This window comes from Belonocnema kinseyi, chromosome 7, assembly GCF_010883055.1.
Source record: "Belonocnema kinseyi isolate 2016_QV_RU_SX_M_011 chromosome 7, B_treatae_v1, whole genome shotgun sequence".
Classification (NCBI taxonomy): domain Eukaryota; kingdom Metazoa; phylum Arthropoda; class Insecta; order Hymenoptera; family Cynipidae; genus Belonocnema; species Belonocnema kinseyi.
In genome coordinates this window covers 109,044,065-109,068,699 of record NC_046663.1, presented here as the reverse complement: position 1 = coordinate 109,068,699, position 24,635 = coordinate 109,044,065, and the positions used below count along the sequence as shown (strand labels likewise).

Genomic DNA, 24,635 nt, shown 5'->3' with positions numbered 1-24,635 from the left:
TCTAGTTGTCCAACTCACGCGGGAACGACCTACATTCAAAGGCACAATGCGGCACTAAGAGTGCTTTATTACCATCTCTGTCACTCCTACGGCATTAACCTTCATATCTCTCCTCTAAATGCTCCTAGGGAAATTGAGTCAATTATCGAGAATGGGAAGTGCCGCATATACTGGAACTTTATATTCTCGACAATTGTTTCTGTTGCTCACTCGAGGCCTGACATGGTTCTTCTTGACTTCGAGAAGCGAACCATGTTTGTTATCGAATTTTCGGCACCAGCTGACAAAAACATCATAACCAAGGAGAATGAAAAGAAAGAGAGGTATCGAGACCTTATAAGGGAATTGCAACCATTGTACTCAGAATATTCTGTTAAATTGATCGTCCTTATCATCGGCGCTCTTGGAGGTGCCAAGCTTCCACTTGCTAATGGCCTAAAAAGCATCCCTGTGTCAACAATATGCTAGAACACTTGCGGGAAAAATGCAGAAGGCGGTTGTCCTTGGCTCACTCCGTGTTCTTAGGGTGCACGAGGCTTTTGCTGGATCGTCGCATCAATTCCGTTACAGGCTGTAACCACCTATCTCACGGTCGTGAGACGTGGTTGTGGCTGAAATTTTACCACGATTTCGCTGGGAGCGGGTGCAATTTTCCAGATTAGCACCCGCTCCCGGCGAAATCCTGCGGTTGTCCTTATGACAAATTTTTAATTATATATATGTTCATATATTTGAGGTTAGATTGACGAGGTCATTATCGTACACCAACGAATGCGCATGAGCACTCGCGTATAACGATTATGATCATCTGATCAGATCTAACGATCATACTTGTAATCTGCACGACGCCGCACATGCGTATTGGCTGTTCGTTCTCCTGTTGTATAACTACATTCAGAAATTAAAAGACGCTAATCAATCGCATAAATCATATCAGCGTTCCATAAAACTATATTGTATACCCAAGAAAAAAGCAGTATTTTTATTCGAACGTGAGTTTTGCATACAGGCGAAGATAAAAAGATGTTTGCCTTCTTCGATCACACCGTACTTTTGTAACAAAGGCATGATTTACGATTATGAGTTCATAATACTCCTAGGAGTATCATGGAATCATTATTGTATTGGGCGTACGTGCTATCGCTCCTCGCTTTGTGTAAATGGCAACTTTCAGATCAAAACATATGCTCATAAAACGCGTAAATCATGCCTGTGTTACATAAAATATTTTTATTCTTGATTTGATATTTTCAGATATTTCAATTTTTTTCGATGTTTTTGGAGATCTTAAACATCTCTCTAAACTTTGACAAGCTTCTTAATCAATGTTCTCTGAGCGTTAATTTATGTTCAATCGATACCTGATTTTTAAAAAAGGACTTAAAATCTACAGGATTCACTATATACTAAAAAATGGCAAGTCTAAAGGATAAAAAGAGGGAGGCAGAAAGTTAAAAAATGATTAATTTCGTATGTTTTGGAATTATTTTGTTTCTAGCGGCTCCTGAAGAGATTTAATTGCTTATTGAAGACATTCCTGGCAAGCCTTTAGGCATAGGAGCCTTCAGTGGCCTTCGGCCACAGGAGGATATCTCAGCTTTAAGCTGAGGATATAAACATCTGTTAAAGTTGGAGCCAAAATTCGAGGCCCCAGACTTCTTTGATTGTAACTCGCTAAAAAACCTCAGTTGTTTAATAAAAATCCTCTAAAGGCTTGAAGTCTTCCGAACGCTGCGATATAACCACATTTGAACGGCTGAAAGTAAAAACGGCACATAAAAAGTTTGGGCGTCAAAATGGAGCATACGTTTTGCGGAATAAAAAGGGAGCAAATAAATCTTCCGAGTAAAAGCGGAACAAAATTTCTTCAGAGTAAAAATGCAATATACTGATTCTCCAAGTACAAAATGAATAAACGAGCGCATGGCTGAAGGGAGGGGATGCAAGCACGGATTGTAGGTGGGGTTAGCGGCTCAAACCGTGCTGAGCTTTGGATCATCATTTGATCAAGAGTCCCAAATGAAAAAAAATAACAAAAAAGCAAAATACATTAGTTTACAAAGATTAAAAAATTGATGATAGCCGCTATTCTTATTACAAATTTAATTAATCTAATCATTACTTTTGATGAAAAAATCGACATTTTTTCTAACTGAAAATCACTGTTGTTTGGAAATATAAATTGTGATTACTCAGAGCGAAATATATAAAAAATAGTCTAATTTTAAAGGAATATGGTTAACATAGTTCAGGAAAGGATACAAATGATGAACAATATAAAAAAAGTTTTATAAATCAATTTTGATGTACGGCAGTTTTTTTTGAACTTGCATTAGAAAAAGTATTACAGAATAATTCAATTTAGAAAAACTTCTAGCAATAAAGTTATTCCGTATCGTAAAAGGCAACTGTCCGAAAATGTGAAGACACAATAATGTGTATATTTTGCAACAATTCGTATAAGCAAACGTACTGCCGAGCTCCCTGAACTAAGGATTTTTCATTACACAATTTCTGATTTTCATTTTATTTCTTTATTTTTGTTTGCAAATATTTCTCAATCGAAACCGGCCAAAAGGACTCTTTTCAAATAGACGAACACATACAAAAATCGGTATGTGTAGGCGGCAAGCACACAACGCGTTTGCTTCCCAAAAATGGCATGCATATCTACCATCCCAAGAGTCTCAATTTGTTCCGTCTCCAAAGAACATTCAATTAAAAGAAAAGCTTGCAATAAAACTCATTAATTTTGAAATTTAATACCCAACCCCCAAGTTTGTTTTTTTAGACTCCAAGAATCACCTTAAAAACTCCAAATAAGCTTTTTTTTACTAACGACATTGTGTAAGAGATTAGACAACATACAAAAATTTCCCATCTTTCCCATGAAAAAGCAGAATTTAGGAATTAGTAGTTGTTTAAATGATTTCCAATTGGCTGTAACTAAAAATATTAATTTAAAAAAGTACTAAGTTTCTTTAAAAAAATGTCACTCTTAAAATTCGTTAATTGTTTCATTAATTTCAATAAAATCGAAATTTTAATTATTTATTAGAGACAAAAAATTAAACAGGTAGGATTTGTTTCCACACTTTCAAGATATGTTAAACAAAAAATACTACTTCTAACCTTCATAAACGGTATCACTTATTCAAAAATAATACATTTTTAGGATTGACAGGGGGAAAAATTCTAAATAAATAACAATGGTTTAAGGGAGTGAAAATAAGTTTTAAAATGCTGCTAAGCTTTAATTTTACCGTATAATAATCATTAATGCTGAAAAAAGTTTTTTAAAAGTCGTCTGTGCCAACCGATCCCCCCTCCTCCTTCTCCTCCTCTGAAATCGAATAATTAAATTCATCATATCGAAATTGTTAAATCTTTGAGAAATCATTGAATTCTGTGAAATTTTTTTAATCTTTCCGAAATCTTTGCAAGATATTTCAAATGTTTTATAAATATTTGATAATATTTTTGAAATGATTGAAACTTTTGAAAAATCATCGAAAACTTTTAAATCTATCTGAAATTTATCCGACATATTTGCGAAACCTTTAAAATCTTTGTGCTATTTTTGGGAAACGTTGAAATCTTAGTGAAATCGTTTAAAATCTTTGAGAAATCTTTCAAACATTTAATAAATATTTATTCATATTTTTCAAATATTTGAAATCTTTGGAAATTTATTGTCTTTAGGAAGTCATTGAAATCTTTCAGAAGTCTTTCCGGAATCTTTGAAAATCTTTTAAATGTTTTTGACAAATTTTCAAAACTATTGAAATCTTTGTGAAATCATTGGATGATCATTTATGGCAATCTTAGAATCTTTTAAATCTATCCGAAATATTTGCGAAATATTTGGTAATATTCGTGAAAATTATTGAAATCTTTATGAAATATTTAAGGAATATTTAAAATCTTTACAAAGTCTTTAGAAAATCATTGAAATCATTTAAAAATATTTTTGAAGTACAGTGAAACTCTTCAATAGCCCTCCCTTCTATGCGCGGGATCTGCGGCTGTCACTCAGGCGAGCAGTGAGACGTGAACAAGCAAAAGCGGAGCAGGCTATAATGAGTTAGTTGCCACCCACCGTCAGCCCCGAAGTCGGCGCTATAGAAGACCTAGTGGGCACAACATTTAAGGACGTAATTGGAACGTCCTAAAAACGTTTCTTGGACGTACAAGTCTAAAGACGTGCTTTGAACGTTTTAAAAGCTGTCCTAAGTCACACCACATAATGTTGTAAAAACGTTTTATGTTCGAAATACGTCTTTAAAACGTCTCTGGAACATTGTATGTTTATGGAGCGTTATATGGACTGACTTAGGACATTTACAAGTTGTTCTAAATATGTTCTTTAAAGCTTGTGCCCACTGCGGAAATTCACTGCACTCAGTATATTTTTTTAATTGTTTAAACTTGTGCGAAATCATTAAAGTCTTTGTGACATCTTTGAAATATTTTTGAAACATTTGTGAAATTAATAAAATCTTTGTGAAATCATTGAAAAATCTTTTTTTTTTATTTCTTATTTGAAAAAATTATTTAAACCTCTGTGAAATATTTGTCAAATATTCATAATTTTTAAGAAATCTTTCAGAAATCATTGAAAGCCTTTGAAAATATTTTTGAAGTACATTGAAACTCTGAGATAGGATCCCCTGTTGAAATCTTTGTGAAATCTTTGGGAAATAATTAATGTCTGTAAAATCTTTTGAATCTGTGCAAAATATTTTCAAAATATTTGAAACCTTTGATGTCTATGGGAAATCATTGAAATCTTTCTGTACTGTTCGGAAACCTTTCAAATCTGGAAATACTTTTGAAATATTTGTAAAATTTGTGAAGCTATTGAAATCTTTAGGGAATCACTTACGTGTATGTAAAATTTTGTTAATCTATCCGTAATTTTTATGAAATATTTGTAATCTTTGGACATTTTTCCGAAATATTTGTAAAATTTTTGAAATATTTGTTAATATTTAAAATCTTTGAGAAATCTTTCTAAAGAAAGTAGAAAAGTGTAGTTGTAGAAAAGTAGTTGCGGAAAACTCAGTCAATCTTTTTGAAACTTGGTATACTGGGTATACTTAAGAATTTTTTCAGCCAATCATTATTATTTTGTAAAAAAATCCGTTCTTTCCAGGAAAGTTTTTTCCCTTTTGTTGTAAAACCGTGTACAAATTTTGACATGATTTGTATTTTTTCATTTATTAACTTAAAATTAAAGTTATGTTTTTTCAGCAATTATAACTCAATAATTTAATCAATGTTGTTGACATCGTGTAAATGTTCTTTCAGAAGATTAAACAGTCTCCTATGGTGTAGTCTGGAGTTTTTTGTTTTGTTTAACCATTGTGATTCCTGAAAACAGAATTGTCAGTGTTTAATTGGGATCTTCATAATAACTTCAGCATTTCTTATTTTTATTTGTTTAAAACATCATAGAATTAATATACTAATCATAAACGTTGCTGAATTTATTAAGAAGATCCCAACTGAAAAGTCTGATGTCGCAAAAAAATCTTTACGTCGACATGATAATGATGTATTTTGTTGAAATTATCATAAAGTTTCTCATTACAAAAAGTTGGCATCGAAAAGACTGAATTTATCGATCGAAAAATTCCTGATTAAGGCATTTGTTTATTAAATTTGTTTGATTGCAATATAACTTATAAATGTAAAATTATTAAAATTGTAGAAAACATTTTTTTAACAAATAATTTGTTTATAACATTTTTTATTATATAATGTTGAAACATATTTAACTAATGTTACTCAATGGAAATAAGGCGATTTAAACCATTTTCCTGCTATTGAAGAGCACCAACGTCAAAAAGAACAAATTGCCATTGTTTTTGAGTAAAGGTGTAATTGAAAAGAATAAAGTTTTTGTTTTTAAAATAAATAAAATTTATTCTAATAAAAAATACATAGGAGAAGTTCGCGCTAGATTTAAGTCTGTGTTTCGTTCGGAGGAAGCTAAGTAGTATCTGTCTGCCTCGTCAAGTTGAAATGCGCTTGGGGGTAATTTTCCCTTACAGAAGGTGTGTCGCAAGTTTCTTAAGCTACCTGTGATTGGTACAGAGAACGGTCATCGACGCCTATAAGTACAAATTCGGAAAACCTAAAAAGAAGGTGTTAACCTGGGGTCACACTTGAGCTGTTCGGCGAGTCGGTGTCATAAATTTGTTTAAGGAAGGTCGGAGACTAAATCCTAAGTCTATGCGCTCTACGGAGTTATAAAATAATAAACCTGACAAGGCGAAATTAAAGAATACGAAAGTAAAGACGGTTCAAGATTGAGAGAGTTGCTCAGACACAAATGAAAATTAATAAACATTAGTATTAAAAATTATAACAGTTAATTGTTACGACGTAACAACCATTTTAATCGTCATATTTGTTTTCTCATAAGAGAATTGAAAGCTTAATTTGAAAATCAGGCTTGACACTTCTCTTCGAAATCTTTTAAGAATTTTTCGAAATTTTTTCTTCCAAATCGGTCAACATTGGTGGGCTATGCGTCATTTTGATCCAAAAAAGTAATTTTTTTCACTGTGCGGCAAGCATCCACCTAAAGTAGTCTACACCAATCACGCCACGCGATATGCGATACAATAAAGTATAATACTCAGTCTTAAAAGGAGCCATTAAGGGTCTTCAATTTAAAATAAAACACAATTATGGCTAACCCTTAGTCTTTTGTATTCAAAACAAAGCCCACTTGGTCTTTGACCTGAGGCAGCAAGATTTAAGTTCTAAAGAAGAAGGCAATAAGGCTTGCTTTAGCCCTCAAAGTCTAACTTTTACACTTCTGAACAGCTATAGCTAACTTCAAATGCTTAAAAAACTATATTATACATATTTAAAGCTCAAGAAATGGGTTTTATCGAATAAAGCGTACCTTTAGAAAGGTAAATTACTTATTACTTGTAACATATCCTATTAGAATGAATATTATGAGAAGTTCGAAGTTATAAATACGAAAATGCATGGGTCATCGGCAAGTCAGAAATGTGAATGCTTCAGTTACCGGCACTTCGATGTGTGAGTGATCAGCAATAGCGTTTCGGAAAAAACATTTTTGCTGAGGACGAAGAACACAACAGCTTACTATAAATATGTGAATTACTGCCCATCTGCTGACAACCCCTGCATTCACGAAGGCTGGCACATTTACTTTATCTGTTTCTTAATTATTTGAGTAGATACTCTTTTACCGAGACAATAACTAGAACATGAAATAACTCACAGATGCGCATCTTTATGTATTTTGGCGGACATACTGTCAAAGAAGGAATTGTCTGGGCGAAAGTTGGCAATAATGAATCAGGCACTTAATTGTTTATGACATTCAGGGAGCGTACGTTTAAAGTTTCTAAGAAAGGCTTCCGTAGTTGCGCACAGTGGACCTAATTAAACAAAGTAAACAAATAATAATACATTCAATAATCAGGATACATTTTTTAAAAATTTCTTTTATTTCAAAGAAACTGTTTTCTAGACGTAAATTTATTTATAACACAGGCTTTATTTAGGTTATATTTAGCACCTCTTTTAAAGTTATAAAGTGACTTGATGTAAGGCCACAGTCTGGCTACAAACTACTTTTAAGATTATGCAGCGGCTTGATGTTAACCCATATTATCGCTACCGACTACTTTCAAGACGACATTGGGTCTAAGTAGTTCGTTATAAAGATTTCAAGCTATGCTAATTTTAAGTTGTGCCTATACCGTAACTAATGCTCGGAGTAATGCTGCTTAGAGTGTACAAAGTTCGAAATAAGTACACTAGGCGTATAACGATAGTTAAGAAGGAAGCAGTGTAGCACAGTGCTGCAGAGTGAGCCGAAATAATGCGAATGGCGTTATTAACGTACGACATTGCTGCAATCAGTGTGAGTTACTGATAATTAGTGCAAACAAGATCGCTTAGTTCTATACGAACGAAGTAGAGTTCAGATGATGCAATCCTTTTTCGCCAACGGTCCGGTAACACGTGATCACTATGAACGGGTGAAGTTATGTTTGAATTTTCACAACGTGATTTTGCGTCGCCTTTTTGTCTAACAACTGAGCTTCTTTGCACGCAATTTTCATGATTGTGTTTTAAAAATTTGTGTTTGTAAAGCTGAAGTCAGGAATTTTGTATCTTCCATTCGCACAATAATTTCAAACAGTTTTAGTAAAAAAGAAAACAATTTTTTTCTACGCGAGAGTCTCAAAATTTTAAATTTATCTTCTATAGCAAAATTTAAGTTGTTTTAATTCACTAAATATTATCAAGCACACATAATTTTTTAAAATATTCAAAGAAATTCAGGTACTTAACAAAACTGAGAGTCTGCACGAAAGGATATTGAAAAAATTTTGAACAAAATGTGATTATAACAATGATTTTTGCCAATGAAAAAAATTATTCTTTGATTAAATGTCATTGCTGCATTAACGCAAAGTATTTTTGCCAAAAAGAAAAAAGTTTAGACTACAGTGAAACCTCTCCATAACGGACACTCACGGTGAACGACTTTCTATCCGCTTAGGAGAGGTGTCCGCCCTAGAGAGGTTTCCACTCCAGAGAGTGAATTGCTAAACAGTAATATGTTTATATGTATGTACATTAGGGTGACGCAAAAAGGCTTTTATTTTTTAGAGGGTAACGACAGCCCCAATTTCATTTCAAAGCCGAAAAAAGAAATTCCCTAATTTTTTATTTATTTTTTTCGATTTTAACAGGTGCCGGTTTTTACTTGAAGTTTCCCATGTAAAGAGCATGGGGAAAATCACTTTTTTGAGTTTTTGGAATCATGTTTGAGGGTTTGAAAAAATGTGACGGGAAAGTATGGGCGCCTGTAGAGAATTATCCAATGAAGAATTTGAAGTATCATATATATGGGTTTGGCACCTCTAACATACCCCCACGAGTGCCTGAAAACTACCCTTAAAACAAAAAATGTCAATTCTTCATGAAATTGACATTTTGAGCACTGTCTTCTGGTCTTTTTTGCTTAAAATTATTAATATTGTTCTAATGGAATATTTATTATCATTGGTTAATAAATTTTTAATTATTTAAACAAATGGAGTTTGTTTAACTTTTTTTTCGAACATTGTTTTTCCTTAAAATTATTACTGTTAGTCTAGTGGTATATTTAATAACATTGGTTCATTAATCTTTAATTGTTTAAACAAATGAAAATTGTTAAAATAATTTTTTATTTCATTTGTTTTTTCCTTTAAAATGATTACTATTGGTCAGTTGGAATATTTATTAACATTAGGTCATTCATTTTCAAATATTTAAACAAAAGGAATTTGTTTAAATAATTTCGTTTCAATTTTTTTAAATAAAAATTATTACTGTTGGTCTAGTGGAATATTTATCAGTAATAATTAATAACTAATTATTAATTAACCAATGGTAATAAATATATTCACTAGACCAATATTAATAATTTTAAGTAAAAAAATACGAGAATACAGTGTTCAAAAGGTCGATTTCATGAAAAATTGACATTTTTGTTTTAAGGGTAGTTTTCAAGTACTCGTAGGGGTGTGTTAGGGGTTTCAAACTCATATGTCTGATAGATGAAATTGTTCGTTGGATAATTCTCTACAGACCCCCATACTTTCCTGTCACATTTTTTCAAATTAGGGAATTTTTTTTCGGATTTAGATCAAAATGAGGGGGAGGGGTCGTTGCCCTCTAGCATGCAAAAAAATTTTGTCATGCATTTTTAGACCACCCTAATGTACATATTATGTATGTATAATAATGTTATAAACTATTTGTTTATAATTAATTTATTAAATAATTACTAATAATTATTGATAAATTCATAAGTAAAATACCTAAATTTATAAAAAAGTAAAATAAATGAAGTAATAATTTTAAAAATTCAAATGAAAAAATAAACTAAATGAAATAAATGAAACATTAGTCAAGTGAATGAAAAAACAAAATGAATAATAAAATAAAATAAATATAGAAATAAAATGAATCAATAAATTAATTAATTTAAACAAATAATATGTACAATAAAATAAATAGATTTATCAAAAACGAATACTGTTAGGTTAGAAAATCAAAGCACGGCAAGCATGTATTTAATTGATGTAAATTTCTTAAATTATGTTAAACGTCAGTTAAAAACTATATATACAGTGTGTGTCATTATTTATTTATATGTCATGTCTTCTTACAAGTTATTGTCGATATGTCTGCCACCAAGCTAATAAGTCAGGTTGTATGGAAACTGTCCGTCTCGTAACGGTAAATTTAAATCTTGGCGGTCAACAATAGAGAGGCCCTCTAGTAACGAAACAATTACATTTATCCCTACCCCTATGTTTGCCAACAAGCTAATGAGTCAGATTGTATTGAAACTGTCCGTCTCATAAAGGTAAATTTAAATTTTGACGGTCAACAATAGAGAGGCCCTAAGTGCTTGATAGGTCTACTAATGAAACAATTACATTTATCCCTACCCCTATGTGTACCATCTGGTCTGGGAATCACGTTAAGTGTCCGTTAACAGAGTGTCCGCTCAGCAGAGGTGTTCGTAAGTAGAAGTTTCTCTGTATAAATAACACTATTTGCCAATTTCCTTATTACATTTGTTTTTAATAACTAAATGGATCAGTAAGCAATATTTTTATTCTGTTATTCGACACGTATCAATTTAAGATGATTTAAAGTTTAGTTGAGCAGTTTTTGCAGCATGAAAAATTCGAGGAGAAATCTCACTTTTTTCATACTTTGAGTAAAAATATTATAAATAAATAAAAGAAGCAAATAGAAATTTCGAGATGAAGTTTCTTGAAAATTTAATGCAGTTTAATTATGGAAACAAAATTGAAGATCGGGCCACAAGTGAAGGCTCTGGGCTTTTTAAAGAAAAAAGTGCATTTTCTCGCCTTCCAAGAGTAGTCTTGTTTCAAAGTGTAACATAAAGAAGACCAGCTCAGTTAAAAACTAGCATAGCTTGAAATCTTTAAAACAATCTACTAATATAACTGGAAGTTAGACCCAATGTACTCTTGAAAGTAGTTGGTAGCATAATTAACTATACTCAAACAATTAAGAAACATATAGCTGCGACGAATATTCGAAGCGTCTCGCTCGGCTAGCTCTATTCAGTTGTGACGTCGCAATTCTTTGAAGTTACATATAGCTGTTCAGGGGTCTAAAAGCTAGACCTTGAAGGCTAAAGCAATCTTCATTAACTTCTTCTTCAGAGCCCAAATCTTGCTGTCTCAGATTGAAGACCAAGTGGGGCTGGTTTTTAATAGAAAAGACTTAGGTTTAGCCATAATTGTGTTTTGTGCGACGACTATACGACGCGTCTCTCTCAGCTCGCTCTATTTAGTTGTGACGTCGCAATTCTTCGCAATGAGCTATAGCTGTTCAGAAGTCTAAAAGCCAGAACTTGAGGGCTAATTTAGCTTCATTATAATTTAGCTTCATTAGAGAGCCATTAAGGATCTTCAACTTAAAACAAAACACAATTTTGGCTAAGCCTTATTCTTTTGTATTCAAAACAAGCTCCACTTAGTCTTTAACATGAGGCAGCAAAATTTAGGCTCTTAAGAAGAAGGTAATGAAGCTTGCTTTAGCCTTCAAGGCCAAGCTTTTAGATCTCTGAACAGCTATAGGTACAGTCGGTTACATAAGAGCGTGGTCACTGTTGTAAGAAAATGAAAAGACTCAATACAAAAATTCTTTCAAATATTGTTTTATCTGATCGAAAACTTTCATGAAAATACATTAATAGCATGTTCAATCACATTCAGCGTCAATAATGGCTCGACATCTTCGAGGCATAATTGGACAGAACCGCGATTTCGGAAGTTATCGACATTTTTCACCTCTTTGAAACGATTCACTTACTTACTCACAAACTGTTTCGACTTTTGCATATATTTCGTAGCAGCCGCTTGGGTCATTTTGGGACCTTTAGGGTGCGAGCACAAAAAACTGATCAAAGCGCGAAGCGTATGTGGCACTCATTTTGGAAAAATGCTCGGTTCGTATTAAAAAAAAAAAACAGTCAGCTGATTCTCTTTCATAAAGCATGAAGGACTATACTGACCCTTATATAACAAAACAATTACATCATTCGCATTTACCGATCGCTAGTAATCGTGACTACGCTCTTATTGAACCGACTGTAACTTCAGAGAATTGCGACGTCACAACTGAATAAAGCGAGACGCTTCGAAAAGTCGTCGCACCCATATATTTCTTAATTGTTTGAGTATAGTTAATTATGCGAAGATTTTTACTAGTTGACACAAATAAAGTGACTGATTACTGAAATATAAAGTGACTTCCAGACTTATGGAAGACCCTGGGACGGTCAGTATGAACCTCTGAATTCCACTGCATAGTACCTTAATTAGTCCCAATAAGTCTCAGTGCGTCACGAGAACTCTCATTCCAGCCAGATACAAATAACAATATATCCAATAATCAGGACAAATAATCACCCAGAAACCAGTTTCTCTGAATCAAAGACAATTTTCTTTGACATACGCGGTTCAAAGGAAAAATTTCTTTGAATTAATTGTTTTCTGGGTGTGGTTTGATTTATAATAGAGGCTTTATTTAGGATATAATTAGCACCTCTTTTAAATTTATATAGTGACTTAGTGTAAACCCACAGTTTGGCTACAGAGACTACTTTTAAGATTATGCTGCGAATTGATGATAGCCTACCGCCTATAGCTAACAACTAGTTTCTAAACCATGAGGTGGCTTGATGTTAATCCATATTATCGCTACCAACTACTTTCAAGAGTACATTGGGTCTAACTTCTAGTTATATTAGTAGATTGTTTTAAAGATTTCAAAATATGCTAGTTTTTAACGGAGCTGGTCTTCTTTATGTTTCTGGTTTAGAAACTATTTGTTAGCTAGATTAAAGGCTAACATCAAGCCGCTGCATAATCTTAAAAGTAATGTCTGTAGCCAGACTGTAGGCTTACATCAAGTCACTTTATAAATTTTAAAAAGGTGCCAAATATATCAAAGAAATTTTTTCTTCAACCCGCGTATATCAAAGAAGTGTTTTTTTATTTAAAAAACTGTTTTCCGGGTGAATGATTATTCCTTATTATTGAACATTTTATTATTTGTATTGACGAGTAAAAATCTTAGCAAAATTAATTATACTCAAACAAGTAAGAATCAGATACGTGCGACTACTATATGATGACTTGTTTTTAATAAAAAAGACTAAGGGTTAACCATCCTTGTATTTTGTTTCAAATTGAAGACCCTTAGTGGCTCTTTTTAAGACATAAGTATTATATAATTGCAGACATCAGTGTTACGTTGTGAAGGAACCATTTTTCAAAATTTAAAGAAAGCGAATATTATTTCTTAAGCTCTTAAAGGCGTTGAAAGTGAAAACAGAAAATATACAAGCTAGGAAATCCTCAAACTTAAATTACTTCACTACCTCCGTAAAAGTTTATAAATTGATCCTTCTTAGTCTTCGAATCTTAGAAAAAAGACGTTTCAGCGATAAACCTTACGGCCTTGTTTTCGTATATTTAAGAATTTCTGAAAGCTGAACCGATGCATCTATGCTAACAGTTAGGGCCTTAAATCGTGCCAGAAAAGCAATTATTTTTAGAGTCGCTGGTCAAGAGTAATAAACCTCCCTCCAACTCTGTTACCTGGGGTTTCTCAAAATCTACGTCAGAAAAAGGGTGTTTCCAAATTTCCCTACCATCGTTTGTAAGAGCCAATCATAGCTCCTGGTTTACCCCTACTGTATTTTGCATCCTTACTTTAATCTTCAATTTGTGATCTTGGCTCTCTTGTGTTCTGCTACAAACTTGAAAATCATTCTCAATATATCCTCTGACGAGCGAACAAGTTCTCAATCCTTAGAAATTTGATTAACCTTGCGATAACTGCCTGTTTTTATTGTGTTATATTCTAGATTAATGTAATTTTACTGTGAAAATATACAAAGTGAAAACTTAATCTCAGTGTTAACCAATTATTTCTTCAGTGCAATCACGAACAAAACAATGTAAAAGACTTTTCTATAAAAAGTCAGCTTAATTTAAGGCAAAAATAAAAACAAGGCCATGAAAGAAGCAACATAGAAAAAAAGTCTTTATTCGAAACCAAGAGTCGGCTTGTTTCAAGATGTAACATAAAGAAGACCAGCTCCGTTGAAAACTAGATTAGCTTGAAATCTTTAAAACGAACTATTTATAAAACTACAAGTTAGACCTGATGTAGTCTTGAAAGTAGTCAGTAGCCAGACTGTGGGCTCACATCAAGTCGCTTTACAAATTTAAAAGAAGTGCTAAATATAACCCAAACAAAGCCTTTATTATAATTTAAATTATGCCCAGAAAGTAGTTTCTTTGAAATAAAAGAAACTTTTCTGTGAGATATCCTGATTTATCAATATATTATTATTTGTATACGTCGTTTAATTACGTCCATTGTAGGCAACTATGGAAGCCGTTCTTAGACACGTGACAAGCACGTTCCCTGAACGTCATACAAAATTAAGTGCCTACTACAATACTGGACACTTTCGTCCAGACAACTCCTTCTTTGTCAGAATCTCCGCCCAAATACATTATACCGAATATTTTATTACTACTGACTTAGGTAATTTCAACATGAGCAGGACACAGATTTTTCGAAACTCCGATAAACAGAAAGTCATCGACATCATTCTTTGCACCGGAAGCTTCACAGATAAAGTAAAGAAATGGAGGGTCTCGAGAAAACCCACCTTCTCAGATCAAACACAGATAGATCTTGAGCCGAAAACTCACGAAACCTTTGGCGAAATGCTGAAAAAATGTTCAAAATACGATACTGCCGTCCAAACTAAAAAGATACATAAAAGACATTTTCATGAAAAATGAGTATTTGGTATCGTTGGTTTCGTAAGAGAAAGCTGCATCTGTGTTAATAAAATCCATTAATTATTAACATTTATTAAAAAAAAACGATTGTTTATAAATGAGAAAAGTAAAAAAAGTTGAAAAATACAAGAGAAAAAGATACATAAAGCACTTTACGTGTCCTAAAAGTTATGCAGGGATGGCAATACGTCATCAACATGCACATGGAAAAGAACACAAAGAACTTTGTGTTTTTTTTGCGTTGTAAAAATGAACGAGAGCGACGCGAATTAACAAACGAAAAGAACCGCCTGCCCTTACGTATCTTTCAGCCTTGAAAATTAGCTTAGACTCTGATCGGAAATCCACGGGAAATAAGTCACGGCTAAATTCGGCTATACTAGCGGCGATCGTTCCTGTAAGTTCAGAACAGCCCCGCGACTAGTAAAACATCGCAAGTCTATTTTCTAAAAGAAATTGTTTGAAAAATTAATTTTTTAATTAATTAATGCAAAATTCAAATGCAAAATTAATGCAAAATTAATGCAAAATGTGAAAATTGACATTATTTTTACCCAAATAACGTATCTTAATTATCTAACATTTTATTCGATATTAGAGTTCTTTGGGCAAGAAGTTTTTCTCGATTTACTCAGTTCAAGTCAGATTAGACTTATGTATATTTTTTGTTTGTACGGCAGGATAATCATTTTTAATCGATAAATAAACATTCTTGAAGCATGAATTGATAGTTTTTTATGCATAAATAATTTGTTACTAACTATTACCAAAGGTGAACGTATTGTCCAATGTCGAAGATAAGACTCCTTTAATTTCCGTTCTTTTTTTATGTCGCTTTATCCACTTTTTTATTAATGTGATTTTAATTAATTATAGCTTATATTGCACCTGAAAATATTCTCTATGACTACACCGTATCCATTTTTTTTTGTATAAAAGATTTAATAGATGACCAAGTTTGTTGCATAACTTAATACACACTTTTATCCCGTGCGTTCCATAATCCTGAAAGTCGCATCGTATGTAGTTAGACGTTTACGCAACTGGATACACTGATTGAATTATGATTCGCAAGACTGTGTCAGTAATTAGGGGGCCTCGCAGAAGTCCCCTTAAATGGCAAACACCACCTGCTTATGACAATATCACTACTAGGTACAAAGTAAGAGGACAAGATTGGATACTTTCCGCACAGACCTCATACCTGTTTTTAATACTCACCAAAAGAACGCTTCTTCAGAAATTTAATTTCTTAACTTCATATTCTTAAAAATTATACTTCAATACTATACATATAGCAAACTTTTATTAATAGTGGCTATTTGCATCCATACAATTTGTCGTTTAGCAAATGGAAAAGCCAACGCATGTTAACGTCTCGCACGCATCGTGTGAGATTCTATCAATGCAATGACCAAGCGCATTGTGTTGGCTACTATACAAAAGCCTAACCAACTAACTTCTATGGTTGATTTATCCAAACACTGCATTGTTTTTTTACAGGAAAAACGTATTGTCAGAACAAAGATACTGCAGTTACCATTACATTAGCATTATTGATCTTCTTTTTTGTATCGCTTGAAAGAGATATATATGTACGATGAATGAGAGAAAAATATTATTTTGTGAAGACTGTTCGAAATTCTCGACCATAATCCACCATAAACGTAATGATCCTGACACTTTTTCTATAAGAGGCTGACTCTCGCGAAGGGCATAATAGGATTTGAATTTCTAAAGCGTAGATGAGGATTTTATTGCAGAAGTTTCTGAACTATAGCTTTCCTAGCTTTTTGCTGAATGTTCACATTTAAAGCACCACATCGATCATTTACAACGAGTGTTTATAACAGTGTTTATAACAGGATAAAATAATTGGTAATTTTTCTCAATTTGCAAATTACCGTAATAAAGAATCATCAGAATGACATTATCAATTGATTCAGTAAAAAATTGAGTTTATTTATTAAGAAATAGTTGAGCTGTACAATTTTTAATAAAAAATCTTTAAATCATTAAAACTTGTAAATAATTTACAAAGTATCTTTGCATTAAATCGTTGGAAAGACATTTTTAGTTGATTCCGTAATCAAAAATGTAGGCTATTCATTGAAAATAGTCAAACCATAAATTTATTTATAAAAATATTTCGAAACAATTGCCGAATCCCGTCTATTTGATCAAACATTAACTTCTCTCACGTTTCATACCAAAATTATCGATTTTAATGAGCTAAAAGTTTTGAATTCAGAACAAATGACTTTTGTTTATTAATTTGCTTATACCATTACAAATAAAATATTTTATTTATTCTCACCTATTGCTAATTATTTTTAGATAGCTTTTGCACTAATTTAGGGCATTTTTTAATCCTTCTAAAAATCTATAAAAACCGCACTTCGAAAGAATTAAACAAAGTTTCAACTTTTTTATTAAATAAAAAAATGTTAAACCTTTTTTACAAAATAGGCTTTTACTTGGCTCTTTAAAATTGATCAAATTTGCATTTTTCAACAAAACTCCCGAAGCGCATAGAAATTTTAAACTTTAGACTAATTATTGACACGGAAGCATTCGTGTCAACTAGTATTACTCTTATGTTTTTATTAAAAACTTTTACTCGGGTGAACCCGTTTATACATCATAGACACAGACTAAGTCAAGTGACTGATGAGATTAGGATGTTATAAGTCAATCCAATACGATGTTTGAAACCTCCTGCGATGATGTAGGTATACCTACCGTCTTTAAATTAGGATACTTTGTAGGAAATTTCGTTCTTAAATTGTATCCTTTTTCCATTTTTGTTTCAAACTTTGCACTTTCGTAATATAGACGTACCAATTCCTTTTTCATTGTGATATCCCACTTGATGCTTTCCCACGGTATTTATGTGTAGGTGGTTAGCTGCAAATAGCTAACGCTAGCCAAAGCATCCTCAGCAGGCACAGTTGATGTTCTACTGCTTACCGTTTGACGCAAAAGTTCTTGTTGGCCAGCTGTTTGATAATTGAGATCTGCCTGACTATCTCGCAGCTCACCATCGCCACCGTCCCGCTTGTTGTGGCCCCCAGCTGTGGCTCCAGGACCAGGGACGCCGCGATGATCCTCGGGAAGTGCCAAGTGTTTTAAAATCTTTAATATATTCTCAACTTTTCATTAATGGGTTTTAGTGTTCTACTTAGTCCCTCTCCTCTTCGTTATCAGCCTATCTGCAATGCTACCCTATCAGTAGCAGTGTTACCGCTAACATAGTTGTCAAAGTCATGAAAGGAAAGCTCAAGCCCTACCGTGACATCAACGCGAGAACACCTTCGGTTATGTTTTTATTATTGTTTTTATTATTCTTATTGTGTTTATACAATTATTTTCCACATTTGACCCTAAATTAATATCTATATCCTAATAAGGATAAGCTTCCGAAAAGCGCGTAGCTCCGAATAATTCGAAACTTCGTATACCTATGTATTTTGAAGTGCTGCTTACGAATATTATAGTAAAAATACCCGCAAATTTTATTTTCAAGGTGTAAACCCCAAAAACTATAAAAATTGCATGCTTTTCCGTTTATTTCAGTTAATAATAAAAATTTACTAAACAATTTTGAATAAAATTTGTAGAGCTTTCAATAACACAAACTTTATGTTGAATCTGTTTATACCCTACGACTAATAGTTTTCAAAAAAATAAACTATGAATATGAAAAATCACTGATGTCTGTGGCTAGTTATAGGGGTGCCTCCACCCCCCCCCCATGAAACGTTGGAAAGGGGGTCGTGTGTGACCTAAGTTCTTTAGGACGTCCCGGTGCCCACTGGGAGGCTACAGTATTGTACCCTATCCAGATGCGCAGTAGTATTCTATAACACTTACGGCTGCGCAGACGGCTTTTTGTTCCTCCAGGAGCACCTGGAATACCAATTAAAAATCCATACTAATTAAAAAATGTTACCATTAGGTTGGTACCGTTAAGTACCATTAGGTACCGTATTACCCGTGCAAAAAATTCCCAACTTATTCCCGAGTTTCGACCTGGGCCCAATCGGATTTTCCACATGGGGCCCAAAGGGGGCATATCATGTGGCACGCGTCAGAACCACGTCGGGTCGGGTTAGGTTAAACAAAATTATGTCAAGTTTTCTGTTATCGTCGTGATATTGATTTTCTTTCATAGAAGTTAAAATTCCAAAAGCAAAAAGCAGATTACAAGTTTAGAATCACATAACCTCACTTTTTAAATTTCACTCCACGTGCCCCATGTGCATTAGTCAAACAAAAATCATTCCAAAAGAATACTAAGAAGATTAAAAAATATTTATAATAAAAATTCATTTGTGTTTGCGTGTAATAGCTCTAAATTTGAACAGTGATTGTCAAAGCATAATAGTTTTCTTCAAAATGCAAACTCTTATCGATAAATTCAAGCAATACAAATAGATAATGTAATGCAGCATATTGAAAATGAGATACAATGTAGAATATTGAAAAATTAAAGTTTTGTAAAATACAAAGTTGAAAAAATATTCATATAAAAACTTTAGAAATTTTACTAATTATAGAAATTAAAAATTAAAAAGGCTATATCTGGGCCAGATCGGGTCCCCATTTTGGATGCCCGGATCTGTGCCCAGTCGGGTAGGGCGTTCCATTTACGGTCTGGCGCTAAACAGATTACCCTATCGGGCCCACATTTTTCCCGATCGCGGCCCGACCGGCGCCACACAGACAGTTCTGCACGTGTAGGAAGGATCCTATATAGGAACCTATATACCAGAGTAAATCATGTGAAGAATAATCTGTACATTTTTAAGTTTAACGTTATTGCTACTCTTTTACTCAAGTAGCAAGAAGAATTCCTTAATGACATAATTTTTTCAATTTTCGGGCTATAAGCCTGCTGAATAAACTGCGGGATAAATAAACTCTAACTCGGATAGGAAGTACTTACTTAACGGGGTTTTAATGACAGGCCAATCTTGAAATTAAAGTATTATGTGAGGTTTGTCATTTAAAACCATCGGAACTTTTCACCTTTTTTAATATTTGATCATATTTATGGGTTTCAAGTTTTGACTATGAATCTTTGTTTGAATGTACTAAAATATTATTTTATTATGATTGTTTAATTGACATGGTACAGTGCTGCCAACTCTCAAAAGTTGTTATTTCACTGAAGCAATAAGTAACCTTTCACTGATTGTCAGTGACCCATTTCTAGCTATTTGAATCAGTGAAATTTCACTGACTCAGATTTAAAGAGTATATAAGATCCTATGTCATTTCCTATAGGTTGCACCTATAGGCGAAACATATAGGATCCTATGTAGGATGATATATAGGATCCTGTAAAGGTTCCTATATAGGATCCCATATAGGAACCTATCGAGATTTTTAGTAGGGAGGGATGCTTTTCCGCCCCCCCCCCCCCCATGAGACGTTGCAAAGGGGTGTCGTGTCTGACCTAAGTTTTTTCTTTAAGCGCTTTTCGGAATTTCACCATTCTATTATTCAAGCGTAACTTTTGACTTGTATGTTTATTTTTTCACTATTTACCCAAAAGTTCGCCCGCTTAGAACGTTGCATTCTCAATTTTTTCTGAATATTTGAGAATCTTGAATACAAATTTTAAGGTAAACAAAACGGAATAAAGTGTTCCAAGTTCAAAACAAATAAAATTGTTTATAAAAATGCACTATATTGTTATCAAAAGAACAACAGGAGGTATGTTATAATATTCTACAAAGCTTGTATGTGAATACGCATTTTCATTAAAAGAATAATTTTTTCTTTTCAAAACTTTTTTTACAGTGAGTATCACATTGAAATAAAAAAAAAATACGTCTCGATTATGTTCTAACACAAAACGCAAAAAAAAAATGTTTTGTAGAAAATAAAATGAACACGCTTTCAGTTTCGCCTAAAATTGCAAAAATATATTTCTTGCTTGAATTACCGTTTTATTAAAATTAGCATAAATGACATTCTAGAAGAATCGGTTAATATTAATTACAGTTTTTTTAGAATGTATGTATTATGTATGGCATATCTTTCAAGTTTAAACAGAATTATTCTAAGGGAATTATGGCTTGCTTCCCCAATGCAAACTATAAGCATATATTATACACAATATTAATTCTTTTAATTTTATTACATTTGTAACTAATTTCTAATATATTTTATTTTTTGTAACCTAAAGAAATTCTAACTTAAATCAAAATTAAATATTTTTATTTAATTTTTTTATTAGCATTTGTGATACAAAAAACGGTGCATAAGAAAATAACTATGATTTTCGTATCCATAGAAAAATGTGCTTAATTTGTCAAAATAAAAAGTAATTGCAGCTTTATATTTGTAATAATAACGCGTAGCAACTAATCTTAAAGCGCACGTTTTCTAAGCTTTAAGGAGTCTCGACCCCTTGATATAAGCTCAAACTGTTACCTTCGTAATAACTGTATAGAAATGTATACGAAAAATAAAGCTAATCTATCCTTGAAGCGCTATTATAGTTCACACATCTTATGCAGGCCTCTTCTTGTTATAAATTTAAACGAGCGTCGGCTTAACTCTGTCTAACTTCATGTCAAGCACTGCACACGTACTGGCTGCCAATACTATCCGCCAACACTGGAGCAGCACTGAAAGCCAATACCGAGCATATTTATCATCCCAAGGTTCTGTCAGCACTGCGCCAGTACTGGCGGCAAGTATTGCGCCGACAGTTCCAGTGCTGGTGATACACTGCGCTAGTAGTCAATTCCCAATTGGGTAATCGTGACGGTCCCAATAATCATTAACCCTTGTTATTTTTTAAAGACATCATTTAATAATTTGTTAAAAGTAATATTTAATAATATAATCCATTTATTTTTAGCGTGTGATAATATCAAATCGAATTTTGATCAATTTAAATTCAATAAAAAGTAAGAAAATTGGCATCACAATTACTGGACCAAAGGTCACGATGACTGAGCCGTTTACCTTATTTATTTAAAACATAAAAATTTAAAATAGATACATATAGGTATAAATTTTCATTCCATTACACTCCTATGAATGTGAATGTAAAATACGTTTTCCTTTTTTTCAGAAACCTCACAAAAATCTGGGCGTTTCTGTTAACCAAATTGATGTCATCTAATTTCCTTTAAAAAATAAAATCATTCTTTGCTAAATACTGCTACGACTTGTACCTGTTTGACATGCAATGTAGTTAATCAATAACTTTGAAAATATTAATATTTCTAAAGTTTGATTTTAGTATTAATTTACACACTTACCTTTCCACTGCATCCATATTCTAGATCATCGATATAGGCCGCGATGTTTTTTATTATTTAAATTAAGAATCTCCTACTAAACCTATACAATTAAAAATAATTTATAAAAATAAGAAATATCTATTTAGATTCAATTAAATATATATTTATTTAAATCGCAATATGGAACGCAAAATATACTTTAAAATTATTGCTGATTGTTAATGAAACATTAATTATTATTAAACGTTATTATAATAAAGAGGAGCGTTTGAAAATATCGTCATTAATGTTCATTTTTTTCTCTTAATTTCCGATTTCCTCTAATTGTATGAAATAATTATAAAATAATAGTGAGGTAAAATAAAAATACATTAGATGTATTGGTATGATATTTGAAACTATTTTACTTATTTAAAAATTACCTACATACATTCATTTACAAAATTATTCTATCTTTTCCAGATTAGAAAGAGCAATCTTCATTCTGGCACCGAGTTCATCCGCATATCTTAGTGCCGAATTGTCCACGCGCACATCTTCCATTAGGAGATCACAATCAAGGTGCTGCTCATCACAGACCCTGTGATGATGTTTCAAAACGTCTTTGGAATTGAAGTGATGAGTTCTTTTCACTGCGGGATTGAGCGTACTAAGAGCATAATGATTATGCACCGTCAAAGTTCGTTTCGTCGATACGAAACTCTTAATTGAATCTCCTTCAGGGGAAATGATGGATGTTCTAATTGAATCCAAATAATCGACATTCTGCATTCCATTCTTCAACGATCCATTTTTCTTTTGAATCTCTGGAAAAAAATACGCATTTCTAACAGCGTAAGAAGCATAATCCTTAAAAGATTTGCCCAACTTAATTCTTTCATCGAGAAGTAGCTGCGACCAATGCTTTCTTCTTAGAGGAACAATGGTTTCATCCATGTCGATGGGTACCACAAACTCAGACTTGTGGAGATTCTCATAAAGACAATGATTGTAGGGAATCAACTCCATTCGCCTTTTGATCCACACATCCTTCTCGAAGAGCATTCTCCTGCCTTCTTTATCATTTGGTAGATCTCCAGGCAAAGTCAGGTTGTGCCATCTAACCACGTTTGACCTCTCATAAAGGCTGAGGACCTTTAACACGTTTGCATGCACGTCGAAAACATAAAAGTGAAAGAAACTAGCTCCCAAGATTCTGTGCAACTCAACGAAGGCGATTAACTTCTCGGAAACGTCGTCTTCGAAATCGAGGCCCTTGATGCAGAGGGTGAATTGTCTTCTAATGGTAGGATTGATCTTGTCGATCGAGGGTATTACTAAACTATGACTAGGATCTTCGTAGCAAGGAATAGGACCCACATAGATACTGATTGGCTCTATGCTCTTTGAACTGGGAAACGAACATGTTGCCAGGATCCCGATGTAACCATCCGTGGTAGTACCACCCCATTCCTCTAACCAAATATCTGAGATCAATGCATCAACGGTCAAGGAAAGCATCCTTCCGTCCTCTTCGTACCTGAAACACAATTTTCATAAAGAAACTTTCAGATACTATTTAAAATGAAAGCATTTCATTTTCGCGTAATGATAGTCACTTATCGTAAAATTAAATTCAATCTGAATTTCGTTAAACTCGTAGGAATTTAGATATTTAGAATTTATTAGGAATTTTTTAATCGAGCTTAAGTCTCTTTGAATTTATCTGCATTCATCCAATTATGGCAAAATTCAGTTAAATTCTCCTTCAGCGTAGTCGAATTCTTTGTTTAAATCCTCGAGCTCCCATGAATTTAGTTTAATTTCGTCATGAACTCTAATTACTTGAATTGATTTGTAATTCTGTTGAATTTATTTTAAATACGTTAATTCTAATTATTTCTAATTTTGCTAAATTTGGTTAAATTTACATTAAATTTAGTAAAATTCCTTGGAATCCCGTTAAATTCCAATTAATTTCACAAAATACCGTTAAACAATACTATGAATTTAAAAGTTCAGGTTAAAATCTGACTTATTTCACTTAATATCAGACAGAGGACCAGCTTAGGGTTTGAAAATACAGTGAAACTCTTCTATAGCGCTGATTTTGGGGCTGACGGTGGGTGGGAACTACCCAATTATAGTCCGCTCCGCTTTTGTTTGTTCACGCCTGAGTAACAACCGCAGATCCCGTGCACCCCGCGCAGCTCCTGTTACACCTACCTGCGGTGCAGCATCAATTCTCGGAAGGGCTACAGAAGGAAGGACTATTAAAGATATTCTTTTTATTTTCAAAGTGAGAATTTTCACTTCTTCAATAGTTCCCAAAAAACTTTATAAATTTGAAAAAAAAGCTTATGTTTTTCTAAATTTTATTTTTGGCAATCCACTGATTCACATTGGAAAGATTAATTTAAAAAAATCAAACTGTCGCATTTATGTGGGAAACAGGAAAAAGTTCAAAAAA

At 32.9% G+C, this 24,635-nt stretch overlaps 1 protein-coding gene and 1 long non-coding RNA gene across 3 annotated transcripts in view; one reads left to right on the top strand and one right to left on the bottom strand.

The window, feature by feature from the left end:
* LOC117176736 overlaps positions 1-22,750 on the top strand; it is an 85,228-nt gene extending 62,478 nt beyond the window's left edge. The window contains exon 3 of the long non-coding RNA XR_004467611.1: positions 22,649-22,750. This is a non-coding gene — a long non-coding RNA (uncharacterized LOC117176736). The remainder of the gene's footprint in view (positions 1-22,648) is intronic.
* LOC117176735 overlaps positions 22,564-24,635 on the bottom strand; it is a 28,926-nt gene continuing 26,854 nt past the window's right edge. For both annotated transcript variants that reach the window (XM_033367002.1, XM_033367003.1), the window contains one exon: positions 22,564-23,705. In XM_033367002.1, coding sequence (XP_033222893.1) covers positions 22,631-23,705 — 1,075 coding nt within the window. In that variant the 3' untranslated portion in view covers positions 22,564-22,630. The remainder of the gene's footprint in view (positions 23,706-24,635) is intronic.